Source organism: Styela clava, chromosome 6, assembly GCF_964204865.1.
Source record: "Styela clava chromosome 6, kaStyClav1.hap1.2, whole genome shotgun sequence".
NCBI classification, from domain to species: domain Eukaryota; kingdom Metazoa; phylum Chordata; class Ascidiacea; order Stolidobranchia; family Styelidae; genus Styela; species Styela clava.
Window position 1 is genome coordinate 23137321 of NC_135255.1, and position 16229 is coordinate 23153549.

The window sequence follows — 16229 nt, forward strand, 5'->3', positions numbered from 1 at the left end:
TGAGTGCTAAAAGCCTCCAGACGGGGCCCACAAGCTATATAAGGTTGGGAACCACTTTTCTACGCAATGCATTAAAAAGGCTAGACTCAGACTAGAAGCCAACAGTCATTCTTGATCCAAATCTAAAAGGCAGAACAAAGATGCAGCAGACTGTAATTAACCGGATTCCATTTGCGTGTTGTATGTGTTATCTACTGTGATTGTGTTGAGTAAGTTGTAACTTTAAAGTGTTTTATTCATCTCAGATTAATACGAGTATTATCGGAACTAACCATGATCAAATATATAACCCTGTTTATGCTTATTGGAATAATTTCCACGGAGAACGCATCGTCTTTGGATAATTATGGGACAGTACTGACCGAGCAAATGAATCGATATTGCCAAACGTATATGTGTCAACATACCGACCATACATCGGTAAGACAACAGAGAGAGCCGCGGGTTGGAAAAGCTGGGCCAGAGGGCCCACCTGGACTACCCGGAATAGTCGGTCCCCGTGGACCTGCTGGAAGCGTCGGTCCACAAGGGGTCAAAGGTCAGCCCGGGGTTTCTGGACCATCGGGTGAAGTGAACTACACCAGGATCGTGGAGATAGTTGGGGAGAAAATAGGTAAGATTTTATTTGGTTTAAAGCACGTTCTCTGTGGCAAATAATCAATACGGTCACCCATATTACTAAGCCGTTGTGTTGTATTTTACTTAGAATAGTAGTAGCGTGTATGAATTATGTATTTATTATATCATTGAATAAAAAAAAAACATTCAACTTTAACTGGATGAACTGGAATGTCTTAACTGGACTTAATCAGGATTCCAGGTCTATGACACCAAAACTAAGAACTTTCGCTGGTCGCGGAAAATATCCTATTTTTTATATAACATGACGGTTGAGCCTGGGCGTTAAAAAATTTCACAAAAACCTATCAAGCCATTTCATTTCACATACCATTGTTGAATTGAAGCAAGAAAATTACAAAACGTGAAAATTAATTTATTCTGTTAATTAATTAAATCCAGTGTTTTATTAAAAAAATTATTGAATTTCTTTGTAACATTTCAGGAAAGTATCTTCTTCCTAACAAAGATTGTAGCAACTTCGACACAAATGAAATGGCTTTGCTTCAGAACGAGACTGGCGGTGTGTTCGAAATCAATACGATCAAGCTGGAACATCGACTCAGGGTTTATTGCGACGTAGAAACAGATGGAGGGAAATGGATGGTAAGAAGTGGTATTTTCCAGAATGTTTCGCAATTTTATTTCCATATTCTTTTTTCTAAATTGTTAAAACGAAGCTCGTGATCTATGTGGTAACTTCAGAGGGAAATTAGCATCCTGTTTGCAAGGGGTTTTATAACGCACGATTTTTTCATGCCGTCTAGCTTCGTATGTCTGAAGTCTCAGTTTGTATATTGGCAACATAATTTTCAATCAGAACGTTATATCATATGAATTTTTCACATTAATATGGCACCTCCGAACAATGTACCAAATAAGCTAATGAATTTATTTGTAGAGAACCTTAAATATTGCAATTGCATTCCATGACTGATATTACATGGGTGGGTTATATTTTTTTATATTTTCGGCCAACAGGTTTTCCAACGAAGGTCTAACGGAATGCTCGATTTCGCCTCGTATAACTGGAAAGATTATGTGGAGGGATTTGGAAACCCAAAATCTGAATATTGGATGGGTAAGAAAAATGATTGTTGGAAAGGATAGGCTTGTAAAAAGAAAACTTTCCGAGGAACTTCTAGTTCTTATCATTTATAACGTAACCTGGTTAACATATCACCAAAAAACTGTTAAATCTGGCAACTAGATTCTATGATATATTCAAAATCTTACTAAATTAAAACGATTAGAATTGAATGTAACTTTACTCCATGTGTGATAGCATGAATTTAAACTATGCTGAAGTGCAAATATTCTTCCAAATATAGTCGCTTGCGAGTCTTGTCCAGAGTGAATTCGTGAAACACATAATAAAATACAAATAATTTACAATATTCTCAAATTTGTTAGGATTGGAGAAACTTCATCGATTAACATCAGACGGTGAATTTGAACTCAGAATTGATTTGGAAGATTGGGAGGGAAATAAACGCTACGCCAAGTATTCGTAAGTATTTCATCAATTATATTTTACCCGTTTTTTACAGCTGTGGGTATTGCGGACGGAGACTCCGGTTTCTGAATCGGAAACGACAATTTTTGATTGAAAAAGCTGAATCATTCGGAATACTTTTCATATTTAATTGGAAGAATTTGACTCCGACAAATTTGTTTATTATTTCAAATCCGACTTCTCATCTTCATTAATGAAAAGTTTTCTGGTCGATTAATAGCTTTGTTTATGAGATTGACCAAGTTGACTGAATAAGACAAAACTAGGAAATTATCGATAGTCTCAAAACAGCCGCCTTCCTATTAGTAACACTTTGTTTAGATTCTTACAAATCCGGTCGAGCATTTCTCGCGGCCTGTATCATCATATAGGTGATGCAAAACTGATTTTTCGGGTTTCAGGACTGAATATGAAATTCTATATTAAAACGCATTATATCTATGTTGTTGAAATAATATTTTTATTTCAGGTCGTTTTCCATCGGATCCGCTTCTACAAAATATCAACTCAATGTTGGAGGATATTCAGGAAATGCTAGGGATTCACTTACAGAGGGACATAACGGAATGAAGTTTTCGACAAAGGATCAGGACAATGATATGGATGGTGGCAACTGTGCAAGTCATTTTAACAGTGGTGGATGGTGGTTTAATAAATGCTTTGACTCAAGCCTCAACGGTAAATATATCAGTGGAGGTCAGACTAGTAGAGATGGTGAAGGAGTCATCTGGGTACATTGGAAGGGAAGCAGATACTCACTGAAGTTCACGGAAATGAAATTCCGTCCGAGAGTGTAAAGATGTTAAAACATCAATCAATCAAAACCAAGACTCTGGAGTTAGAGTCGCATTTTCAAAATTTTTCTAAATCGATGTTGCAATTTTGAACGAAAATTTAATTAAATACAAGATAAAACTAATCCTATAAAATTTTTGTTTTCCTGAAAACTAAATCAAAAGTGTTTTTTCTAATTTTAAGAATTAAAATTTTGAATTCTTTCAGGTTCTTATTTGAAATTATAGGACCAAATTTTTTCACCTAATCAACCTAGATCGAGTTTTCATTTGTAATACATTAATATAACAAATACCTGAACCAGCCATTTGGTCAATATTCTAAATATCCGTTTAATCTCGTATGAACACATGTAGAATTATTTTCTGTTTCGGACCTTTAAATAGTAGAATGTAAATAAACAAATTGTTTCATGCAAATGTCTTAAAACTTTCATTAAATCTAGTAAATTCGTTGTTTTGAATTCATTCAAGTTTCTTCAAATGTACATAGTAATTTTTAATCATTTAATTCTTGATATCATGCTCAGATGTCAATAAATCATGTATTAGACAACAGGCTTGATATCGTATTTGGGTTGGAGAACGGAAAGACAGCTGATTGCGAGCGCGATTGATGTTTGTAAATTTTACAAATGTACTTTTGTGGGAATGGTCGTTTGCGAGAATGTTACTTTGTTGAAAGTCATTTTGCGAGAATAAAGTCTGTAGGAAACGACTATTTTCAAATAATGCAGTTTTGCGAGAACGAGATTTTACAAGGGTGAGGTGTTTTGACAGAAATAAATTTATGAGATTAAGCGTTACCGCAAATGTAGTTCCAAATTTAAATGGGCTGGATAGGATAGGATTTACATATTTATCCCGGGGGAGAGGAAATCCGATACGACGGCTCGACCACATGGCAAACCACGCCTCTCGCCCGGTTATCATTCCATGTCAGGTATGGGATGAGTTAGTTATTTGTTTGCGGAAGCATTGACTTGATGGTGGAGAAAGCCGTAACCGACCAGCGGTTACGTAAACCACCCTACGCCGGCGAGGAGTCTATCAATCCTCTCGCACATAACTATCCACGCGTGGGATTTGTGCCTGTGAACCACCGTGCCTTGTCACACCGCCGCGGCTAACTGTGACGTCAATCTTCAAATTTTATTGCTAACATACTTCAATTTTGATTACCTTACACTGGTTGTGGTGCGGAGCAATTATGTGCGATAGAATTGCTTGACTTCTACCCTTTCAGAGTGGGTTAAGTAACCCGTTGGTCTGTTACGACTTTCACCACCAAGCACATATACAGCGAATGACTGGTTGACTACTTTCATACTTTGCCAGATAACCAGACGATGAGACGAGTGTCTGTGGTTCGCGATATAATTAAAATCGTCTTATCACTTTTCTTCTATCATGGAATAATTGATTAGAAATTATCTCATTCTAACGTTCAAATAAAAATTGCTTCTCCAGAATACTCCTATGTTGATGAGTATGGACATCTTACTTTCTCACATCTGCATTCGCGCAGAGACACATTTTTGCTGAAATCAATCCTTGCAACATATTCTCTTGCTATTCTGTTTATGAGTAACACTGCTATAATATTGAGCGCTATTAACCAGTGGTTATATAACTTCTCGTGTTGGTTAGAAATCCCTAAAAACTTCGAGCGAAGTCGAGTCTTTGATAAATTGGACTCTGATCATGTTCTGGACCCCCAAACATTGGCCATCCTGATAAATATACATTCTTGTAAACGCCCTATCAGGCAAATTTCTTCCAATTAAGACCGATTTTACGCGTTGGCTACCATCAACCAGTGACAGCATAAATCGTGAGAATGTGAGAAGCCATCATTGCCATCACATCTCTGATTACTCCTTTAAGTACCGACCGCCGTCGCGTGCGGACGTGGCTATCTCGAGCCGAAGATATACATTCGAGAAGTGAATCTCAGACTTAGTGACATCAATAAACAAATAACAGAAATAGCAGATTTTTGAATGATGGAATGGAAATGTGCAACATGGAAGATTTTTAAAGATATTGTGAAGATAAGTTCGGACGAAATTATGCTCTGCTCAAATATGTGACCGGATATACAAAAGTTAAACTGAACGAACTGATATTTGAAAATTCACAATCGATTTTTACATTGGCGTGTTAACGTTTTAGTAGATTTTACTAGATATATGTTCGAGCATGGAACGGAAACATGCATTCGCACCTCATTCTGGGATTTTTCGGATTGTTTGTTTACATGCCGCATCACACGCACAGCGGATATTAAATTCACTGTTTTGTTTTTGAAAAAATTGCACGCAACTTGACCAAGTTAAACGCCTGAGTAATGACCGCCGTCAATATTCATGTTCATTTGTTTGTGTTTGTGACTTGTTTTCTTTCTTTTTCGGTATGTGAACGCGTTTAATATGTTTTTAACTTATTTTTTGGGGTTTTGTTCACTTTCCAGGTGCTTCGCCTTAATCTTTTGTGTATATATGTTTATTTTGTTTTTGCGAATGAATCGAAATAAAATATTATCTTACTCTATGCCAGTTCGCAAGTTTGAATCCTGTGGAAGATAATTACCGGTAAGTGCGAGAGAGAGTAGCTGGACTCCACAAACATGCCAGGGTGGTTCACGAAACCACTTACCGAAATGGTCGGATCCTATTCTCGTACCCGACATGAACTGGTACTTGGTATATTTAATCCGGCTAGGAATGGAGATGATATAGTCCAAGCACATATTTAGAAACCCCCAATCGAGAGAAAAACATTAGTCTTTCAACATCTCTGTCAACAGGAGTTTTAGTATAAAAGTATATTTAAAATTCATATTTCCTTCACACTTGATATAAAAAGATAGAATAACTAATAAAGCCAGGATTTGCATTTCCACAAGCAACGTTTAGCACATTCAAACAGCAAAATTTGGTTTTAGTTTGGTTGTGACGGCATCAGGTCGGCCAGAATAAATTACCCAACTAGTAGGATTTGGCCCGCGGCCCGTAGTTTGCCCATGTAATCAGTAATTTTTTTTTTCACCATTCCAAAGCACACAATGTGAATACACAATACAAGAAATAGGAAATATGGTACTTTAGGGTGAAGGGAGGCGCGAGACACCAAGACTGGTGATCGAGCAGCGACACCCATGACAAGTCTAACAGTAATAGATAAATAACAGTAATATATAAATCAAACAAACAATAAATATTAGAACAGGTTTACGTTAAAGTAAGTCGAGGCGACCTACATAAATAAATACAAAATAAATAAATGTGGAAGTAAATAGTATTGCTAGTTAGACAAAATATGTACATAAAGAAACTAGTATATTAGAAAATTTTAGTCCATCATTGAAAACATGAATGCAGTAAACACTGTACGGTATCGGTACCCAAGCAAACAGCATATGGAAAAGACATCGAAATAACAAGTTCAATATTTTCAGAGTCTCCATCTATTTCAGTTACTGTGGACTGTGGGTGAAGTCAAGTGTTGAGCTGACAATGACAAGGGGTGGAGGGTGTCAGCACATCAAACAGATGTGGTGACCCGAGACAGGTAAGATGAAAGCATGACCTTCTTATATTTTATTTTAAAAGAGAGATATGTGCTTTCACGTAAACTTTGTGGAATACTATTCCATATTATGACACCTTTGTATTTCAGGGAATTTTGAGATTTGCTCAGTGAAAAGCGAGGTACAAAAAAATTGGACTTGGTTGAAGAGCGAGTGTTGTGTTCATGCACAGAGGTAAGCGAAACAAAATAATTGTCGAAAGCTGTGGGCAAGTGGTTGTTTTGAAATTGGTGCATAACTTTGGAGATCTCTAGAGTGTGAATGTCAGATAGTTTTAACACCCTTGTTTTATGGTATAGGGTGTTTAGGTTTGTACGAATAGATGCTCTAGAGAATGTTCTAACAGCTTTATTCTGTGAGATCTCCAATTTAAGAATGTTACTGAGCCCCAAGCGGTTATGGCATATTGTATGTGGGATTGAAAGAGAGCAAAGTAGACAGTTCGCAGGGTGGCATCCTGGACATAATGTCTGAGTTTTCCCAATATCCCAACCGATCTCGACCATTTTTTATGTAATTCGATAGTATGGGTGTTCCATTTTAAATTATTATCTATATGGAGCCCGAGATATTTATAGGATTGGACGACTTCCAAGTCAACCCCCCTGATTTTGATTAGAATGTCGGCATGTGTTGTTAGCGATTTTCGGCTGAAAACCATGACTTTCGATTTTTCGACATTTACAGTAAGTTTGTTGCATAACATCCACTCATATATTTTATTTATTTCTGAGTTTACAGTGTGTTGGAGTGTGGTCAAGTCTTTTCCACTAGCAAGCAGGCAGGCATCATCGGCGAAGAGCTTGGTTAGAAAATTAGAGCAGTTCGACAGGTCATTTACAGAGAGTAAAAAAGCCAAAGGCCCGATAATTGAACCCTGGACAATTCCGCACTGAATGGGCAACATTGGGGACTTATGAGAACCTAATTCAACAAATTGAAACGACCACTCAGGTAATTAGCTAGTAGTTTGCTTACATTACCTCTGAAACCATAGTGTTGCAACTTTTGAATAAGAATTTTGTGGTCCACCGTGTCAAAGGCTTTCTTTAGATCAAGGAAAGCACAACTCACATTTATCTATTTTGTCATAAATATATGATGTTAAGTCTAGGATGGCATGGCTAGTAGAGTGGTCGGGTTGGAATCCGAATTGGCATTTATTGATCAAGTTGAATTTGGTACAAAAAATTAGCATTCTCTTGTATATTAACTTTTCCAGAATAAGACCAATTGAAGATAGAATAGAAATTGGCCGATAATTAGAGGGATTATTTTTGTTGCCGCTTTTGAAGATTGGTATTACACCCGGCAATCTTTAATGAGGAGGGGAAAATACCATAATTGAATGATAAATTAAAAAAGTGACTCAATTCTGGAGAAATAATATCTGCGAATATTTTCAAAAAAAACGGGGAAATACCATCATGTCCAACTGCTTTGCCCTTTTTCAGGTTCAATATTATTTGGCGAACCTCGGTAGATGTCGCTTGCCCCAGAAAGAAAGAATGCTGTGAGGGAGCACTCAAGAAAGCTTTGAAAGATTTCTTGATTACCATATTATTCTTGAAAACAACAGAGGGGATGTGAAGCACACTTGGAAAACTATCAATGACATTATTAGAGTTAGGTCCAAAGATGAATCCATCGTCTCTGAATTGGAGCTTGAAAATGGTGCCACAGTATCCGACCCCGCCAGAATATCCGCCGAGTTCAATAAATTCTTTTCATCTGTAGGAAAGAAACTTGCTGACAATATTCCACATAGCATGTGTTAGAGTAGGGACGGGCAAACACGACCCGGGGGCCGGATCCGTCCCCCGCCATATGTTTAACTCGTCTTATTGACTTGTCTCTCCTCTGAGTAAATCTGACAATCTTCACCCCCTTTCCCGGCTTCACAGCACTCAACCAGTAAACATTGCAGAAATATCAACTTGCCACTTGCGTGGACGATTTTTAATCTTAACCCATCGGTTCCCAAACCTTTTCTGTCACATTCCTCTCTTGGCCTATTTTTAAGCTCCTAATTCCTTTAACAATACAGATACAAACTCTATTAAAATTTGTTACACAATATTCGACGCAACGTTTGTACATTTTGAATAGTTCATAATGTATGCATATATTATTTTCTTTAGAGGCTCTTAGGATATTGATTTAACAACGATTATTTTATTCGACGTTTTGTTCAGTTTCAGGAGCCAGTGCTCTGTAATGAGCTTATATAATTTGGAATTTTCTACGGGCTGTTTGAGATTGTTTTTTTGCGTGCGATGACGTCATCCAAATTAAAAATTGCCCATCTTGTTGCGGTTCCGTGTTCGCTGTTATCAGTTGCTCAGGCAAAGTTGTGAAGATTGAAAGATTTTTTATGATGACATATTCGTTCTATTTCGTTTTGGTCGTGTCTGTATATTTTACCATTGCTCACTTGTTTCTATCATTATTGGTTTCTGGTGTAGGGATTTGTTCGGCGTCAAACGCGGGCACTCCCGTAGTATGTGTACCAGTTTAGTGTTAGGCCATAATTTTATTCCGATTTTTCCTATTTTAGTTCTATTACGAGTTCGAGGACTGTCTGTGTTAGTCAAGTGAATATACCCCTGTCCATAGGTTTCATTTTCTTTACACAACTTGTTGTAAAATGAACGAACAAAGTAAGTTACTTCCATATTGGTACACATACTTCTGGAGCACCCAAACGCGTGTAAAAACGTGCTATAAAGCAAACACCAGTTGTTCTATTTACTTACATATAACAGTCAACTTTCTGAAAATTGCAACTCGCACTATGAGATCAAAAGCAAATGATCAAGTTTTGGCAACAACTTGGCACGCGTTTATGAAATTAGGACTTTCCCAATGTAGCAAAAATTGTTCCAGACAGAATTAGTCAATAGCTGTGTAAATTTAAGGTCAATACTAGAAAAAATATTTAATATCAGATAATTAAAGCGAACAACGTAGCAGACGACTGTTACATTTTGTTTCATAAATCGATTATTACATAACAATTTGGAGTTTTAGATGATAATGAAAACACAATTAAAATATTTTTTTGCTGTCATCGAAACTAGTTTAATGCTCGCAGACGTATAACAAAGTGTTTTCTGGTTTTCATTTGTCAGCTCGAGTTGATTGAACAGTTTAATCTTTTATAGGGTTAGTATGGGCTTGCAGATAAACCATCAAAGTTATGTTTTGTAGTTTGAGTTATTAGAACATATTGAAAGTTCATGGGCTTAGCAAAAAATAGGTAAATTTTTTAACTTAGAGCTTTGTATACGTTGCTTTCATTAAACATTTTTCTCGGACACCGAAAAGTGCAAGCAGACGCTAATTTGAATATAGAAAATGTGGAATGTTCTTGAGCTCCTCTTTCCACAACTTTTACATGGAACAACATCTGTTACCGATGTGCGATATCTTGCGATACTTGTAAGTGAAGGAGCAAAAGTTATGTATTTTGGTTGTTATTTGTCAACGCCAGTTGATAGAACAGTTTGAACGTTTATATCGGTATTGCAAGAGATGTAATATGTAATAATTTCAGCTTTGAGATTTTGGTACAAAAATTGTTTTATGTAATTGGCTATCTTGCAGACGCGCCTCCGAAGTAACGTATTTTGTATATAATTTGTCTATTTCAGTTAACACGTTTAGTAAATTAATCAAAAAATATGAAACATATAACAGTTTTAGCTTGGAGCTTCTTATACATCCATTTTTCACACATTTCCCTTCGAACAAGTAGCGTATTCTGGGTATTGTTTGTTTGCAATAAAAAATGACAATTGTAATATATGACAATTTTAGCTTTTGGTGGGACGTTTTTTAATGTCTTCCACCCAGAAGAAAGTGATTCCCTCGATTTGCGAAGAGCTACTCTACTCACAAAATTTGTTCTGGTTTTTATTTGTACTGTACAAGAACTCTACTGGTTATGTAATAAGCTACCTTATAGAAGCGCTATTATCGAAATGCTTAATAGTTTTTTTTTCTATTCGTCTTCTAGTTAACAGTGGAAGCGTAAGATATGCAATATACAATAATATTTATAGCTGTTAGTTTTTATCTTTTTTTCTATATGACAATTTTCCAGGATTTTCACTCAAAACAAGGCCCTATACGGGCTTTCACTAATATGCAAACGAATACCATGTAGACGCGCCATAAATGAAATACCTTTTCGGTATATTTAATAATTTCAACTTAGAATTCCAACTTAAAAACTTTCACTAGTTCTCGTTGCTAGAATTTTGTGATAACTTTGTGTGATTTTCTATGTATGGAACTTTATTCAAATGGTTTAGACTCTAAACTTTAGAGTGAGCATATGAAGTGGGATTCATGGTGAGTTAGGATTCACATATTTCTCCCGGGGAGAGGAAAGCCGATAAGACGGCTTAACCATATGGAGAACCACGGCCTCTCGTCCTGTTACCAGTCCATGTTGGGTATGGGATTAGTTTTAGGTATTTGTTTTTCGGAAGCATGGCGTTGCGGCTCAATGTTGTTGTCGCTAGAATGCTATTGATTTTATTAATTTCAGAAACTTTCTGAGGGTTCTATGTTTCCACATTTTCTGTTATCTGGTGTTCAGGCAAAGTCATGAAGATTGAAAGTTTGTCCATACATCTACTGTGACAGATTACATATCCGTTCTATTTCTTTTTGGATTTTGTTGCTCACCTGTTTTCATAGTTTATATCATTATTGGTCTCTGGTGTAGAGCTTTGTTCGGCGTCGAACGCGGGTACTCCCGTAGTATGTGTACCAGGTTGGGATTAGGCCATAATTTTATTCTGATTTTTGTATTTTATTTCTATCAAGAGTTCGGGGACTGTCTGTGTTAGCCAAGTGAATACACCCCCTACCCATAGGCTTCCTTTAAACAACTTGATGTAAAGTAGGCGAACAAAATTAGTTACCTCCATTTTGGTACACGTACTTCTGAAGCGCCCAAACACGTGTGAAAATCGTTCTATAGAGCAAAAAAAAACAGTTGTTCCATTTACTTGCATATAACAGTCAACCTTCTGAAAATTGCAACTCGCACAATGAGATCAAAAGCATGTGACAACTTGGCACGAGTTTATGAAATTAGGCCTTCCACCATGAAGCTATTGTTTCAGACACAATTAATCAATAGCTGTGTAGGACCAGTAAATTTAAGGTCACTACTACAAAAATATATTTTAGTATTAGATGATTAAAGCGAACAACACAGCAGACGACTATCACATTTTGTTTCATACATCGATTATTAAATAATAGTTGAAAATTTTAGAAGATGATGACAAGACAATTAAAAAAGTTATTGCTGTCATCGAAACTAGTTTAACGTTAGCAGAAGTTTAACAAAGTTTATTCTGGTTTTTATTTTTCAGGTCAAATTAGTTTAACAGTTTTATCTTTTATAGGGTTAGCATAGGCTTGCAAATAAACCATCAAATGTATACAATTAGTTTGGGTTATTAGAACAGATTGTAAGTTCGTGGGCTCAGGTCAAAATATGCAAATTTAATAATTTAACTCAGATCTCTGTATACGTAGTTTCTTTATATCCTTTGTCTGAGAGAACGCACTGTACAAACCACTGATTTGAAAAGTTGCTTACTATTTACTTACATATAACAGTAAACTTTCTGAAAATTACAACACGCACTATGAGATCAAAAGCAAGTGATCACGTTCAGGCAACAACTTGGCATGAGTTTATGAAATTAGGACTTTTCGGATTTAGCAAAAATTGTTCCAGACATAATTAATCAATTGCTGTTGAGAATTTAAAGTCACAACAAGTCAAAACAAAATAGGATATTGAATGCGTTATAAAAGTGCGCTACGATGCGCCACACCGCCGAGTCAAGAATAGGGTACTCCTGTAGTATATGCACCTGGTTAGAGTTAGGCCGTAATTTTATTCTGATTTTCTATAATTTAGTTCTATTACGAGTTACGGGGACTGTCTGTGTTAGCCAAGAGGATATACCCCCTGCTTATAGGTTTCAGTCCCTTTACACTACTTGATGTAAAGTAGGCGAACAAAATTAGTTATTGGTACACATACTTCTGGAGCACCAAATAATGTTGGAAAACTATTCAACAGTAACTACCGATACACTTCTGGAGCGCCGAGAATATAATCCATGGTTCCCCATATGATTAGGTCAAATTCATTGGCTTTTACAAGAATGACTGTGAATAATCTAAACCTATCACAGTATTGATATTACAACTCCAGAACTCCATTACACAAAAAAGATAGACAGATAGTTTATTTTGAAAACCCCATAATATAGGCCTACACTGATTCAAATGAAGAATTTTGAAAGGCGAACAAAACCTTTGAAAAAGTTGTGTCAAAATAAAATTATACTTATTGTCGCGGTATAAGATCTTGCTGCTGTGGTTGCAAATATGTCAGAAGACCAAAAGATTTCAGATTGGTTATTTATTGTACGGCAACTTCACAATCTAAAACTTGAAACAGCAAAAACAGAGCACACAACGAAACGCAACCCACCTCCAGACCAACGGCCGGAGAACGAGAACAAGAGATATATTTTCTCTCGCACGTGTAATTGGGTGGTCGCAGTCCAGACCCGGTCAAAACTGCCCAAATTAGGTCTGGTATAGTTTAGTATCACAAGTACTTCCAGTATTCCGCACGGTGGACATTTTTGAAATTTTAATATGTGTTTCATGAATCTCTATAAAAGATACGGTCTCAATGATTCGGGTGAGAAAAAATTATTTCTTACATAAATTACGCTTTAACTCAGTTAAATTGAGAATGCCTTAAATTTTTCCTTAAATCTGGTGGAATTTCCCTACTTTCCGCACGGTGAAATGTTTTAAAATTGTAGTATATATTTTACATATGTCCACCAAAAATACTGTGTTGATGGATTGGATGAGAAAGAATTATTTCTTGCATAAATTAAGCTTCAACTAAATTGACGACTTTGTCGATAAATAAGGGCAAATTTATATCTATCTATTCATTTTAACGAAAAAAATGTAGGTTTCAATCATTCTCTGTATTATTATGTTTCTTCTTACTTTTGATTCCTAAAAAGGGGAATTGCCTCATTAATTCCACCCATTTTGTCGCAATTAACTATTGCGTATTTAAGAATGGTTGCGTTTATGGTTCAATGCATAGTAATTCTATTCATACTTCGTGGACAAATTTATTTGAGCAAACTTGCATAAAATAATTTTAACGTGGAAATATCTCGAACATCATGAGGTGGAGTTCTTTATTTTCATGGTTCATGGTTCAATGCATGGGAATTCCATTCATAGGTCGTGGGGCTTTGGTTCACACGCAATGAGGAGCTGAGATATCGAGTTGTTGAATTGTGAACAAATCACTCGTTATTTATTCGTGTCGTATTTTGCCCACGACTCTCTCTCTCTTTTATCTTTTAGAGATTATATCGCATAAAATGTGGCGCAACTTCAATCTCATTCATATTTCGCTTTGTCAGTGTCTGATGATAAAATAATTTTAGTTCAGTGTAGTTGTAGTGATAGGTGGGTTAGATTGGCAGTTTTTGATGTTATTGGAATTGAGGTTGCATTTCTAAATTAACCTAAGTCGGTTAGATTCGATATTTTAAGAAGATCATTTTGAACATTTTGCCATATCAAAATTTAATGATTTATAGTTGCTATATAGATTTTAAAAATTAGATTGTTTGGAGCTGAAACCAATATAATTAGTCACGGCTTCTGGTTTCGACCAACGGCCGGCAACCAACTTGCTTAATGGTAAATAAGTTCATGGACGCCATCTTGTGCCATATTTGGGAAACGCGAAACAATGGAGTCTTATGGGAAATTTTCGTCGTGTTGTTGTACCGAATCGAATAAGTCCGCTGTTATAAGGGCTAGAATGAAACTGAAGGGTGGATTTTGAACTTTAAGATATATGCTATCTAAATATATAACGCAGATTTTATAGTGATACGCCAATTTGAGGCTGTAAAATGTCTCCGCAACAATCAATCCTACAATGTCATTTGTTCTTCTAGCGCATGGCTGAGCAATAGGGCATTATGGAGCTTGACAGACGAAAAATGTTAACCAGAAAATAGAAACGGCCATTGAAGCAAAGTTGGGTCGGCCGGAAATTTGACGAATAAACACAACTTTTCATCTGTGACATCATAAGGAAAGCCTTTGTCATATTGTTAATAATAACGATTAGAATGACTAATTTACTTCGGAAGCAACTCGGAACCGGTATACTTGTCTTCAAAGACAATTTAATGTACTAAAAATGTAATTTGGCCAACATGAAAGAATATAAGCATGTAAGGCTAAGATTCTACTTCAAAATACGACCTTGAAAATTTTTCTACCTAAAATATTAGTGAAAATAATAGGTATGTTTCAATAATTGTGTTGGAACTTTTCATAAGGCGCCGTGTTGAATTGTCGAGAACATTAGGCACAAGATGGCGTCCATTGTCTGAGCGTTGCCCCGCTCATATTATATATACGCTTTGGTTCCGACCTGCTCCGACTCCAGACCTGGTTTAAACCATCTATTTTTGGAACCTGATTTTTGAAAAGGCTCTAGACAAGCATAGGTAAAAATAGGTCAATCTAAACTGGTGGTTCTCAGCTTTTAAATTCATCAATTTAAATTCATCCTTTTGCTTATTTTAAAACTTCCTATTACTCACTATTTAATGATAAAGCGGTACTCAAGAAGTATGTGAACCAAGATGGCGGACACCGGAACGTAGTATGTGTACCAGGTTAGGGTTAGGCCATAATTTCAGGTACAAATACTACGGGAGTCACTTGGCTAGTCTCCGAACTCGTCATTTAACTAAAATAAGAATAATTAGAATAATATTATGGCATATCCCTAACCTGGTACACATATCCTGGTTCCGATGTCCGCCATGTAGGTTCACATACTTCGGGAGTGTCTATGAAACTACCTATTTGTTCAATCTTTAATGGACCCAGCTACTGTTATGGGCAAGCCACACTGCCGCTGTTGTAAATTTCAAGTAGTCGTGAAAGTGTGCATAAATTAATGTTGCCATACGCCAGATTTTCCCTGACATGTCCGGTATTTGAGTGGTCAATTTTGCGTCAGGGAGAAATGCTAAAAAGTGCCTAAATGTCAGATTTTGGAATACACAGAATTCCTGCTAGAAATTCTCGAGTTTCCAGATATTGCGCATCCACGAAAACCTATTTTTCAGAGATATGTCACATGCAAGCTTTTTTGTGCCACACGGATAGAGTCGCATTCAGATAATTGTGATGTCACATATGAACTGTATTACCAGCATTTTGTAATCGGTATTTTGGTTGCACAACCTTTAGCTTACTCCGTGCTAGGGTTTGGTCACTAGTGCTAAAGATTAGGCAACAATTTTGCTTCTTTCGTTTTTTCTGTATTTATTCTATTCTCACAAGAAAGCGACGACAGCTTGTGCCCTTGCATACATAGTGAATTTATACCATAATAGAAATCATTAATTTTGTGTTTTGTGAGATTTTGTGTTTCCACATATGGTAACCCTAGCATGAATAATTAATTATATTATACTAAATAATAGTAATACTGCGCGTGTACAAGGCAAATCGCTTCCCTTCCCTTGGAAAGAATTCCTTCCCTGTTGGGAAACGTTTTTCTCGAGCAGTTAGAGGTGGACCACAATGCTAGGCG

The 16229-nt window shown here is 36.4% G+C and overlaps 1 protein-coding gene and 1 long non-coding RNA gene across 3 annotated transcripts; both read left to right on the forward strand.

Moving 5' to 3' along the window:
* The first annotated feature begins 261 nt into the window (after positions 1 to 261).
* LOC144424269 (fibrinogen-like protein 1) lies at positions 262 to 3545 on the forward strand. The gene is made up of 6 exons (XM_078113397.1): positions 262 to 613; positions 1064 to 1224; positions 1600 to 1699; positions 2032 to 2128; positions 2604 to 2865; positions 3459 to 3545. Exons 1-6 carry the CDS (start codon positions 274 to 276, stop codon positions 3543 to 3545), a joined length of 1047 nt encoding a protein of 348 aa, XP_077969523.1. The 5' UTR covers positions 262 to 273.
* Positions 3546 to 6395: 2850 nt separating this feature from the next.
* LOC144424304 (uncharacterized) lies at positions 6396 to 7333 on the forward strand. Of its 2 annotated transcripts, none has more exons than XR_013476609.1 (3): positions 6396 to 6501; positions 6610 to 6694; positions 7255 to 7333. It is a non-coding gene; the product is annotated as an uncharacterized LOC144424304 (long non-coding RNA). The 2 variants fall into 2 exon arrangements; XR_013476608.1 differs by having other exon boundaries at positions 7262 to 7333.
* The last annotated feature ends 8896 nt before the right edge of the window (positions 7334 to 16229 follow it).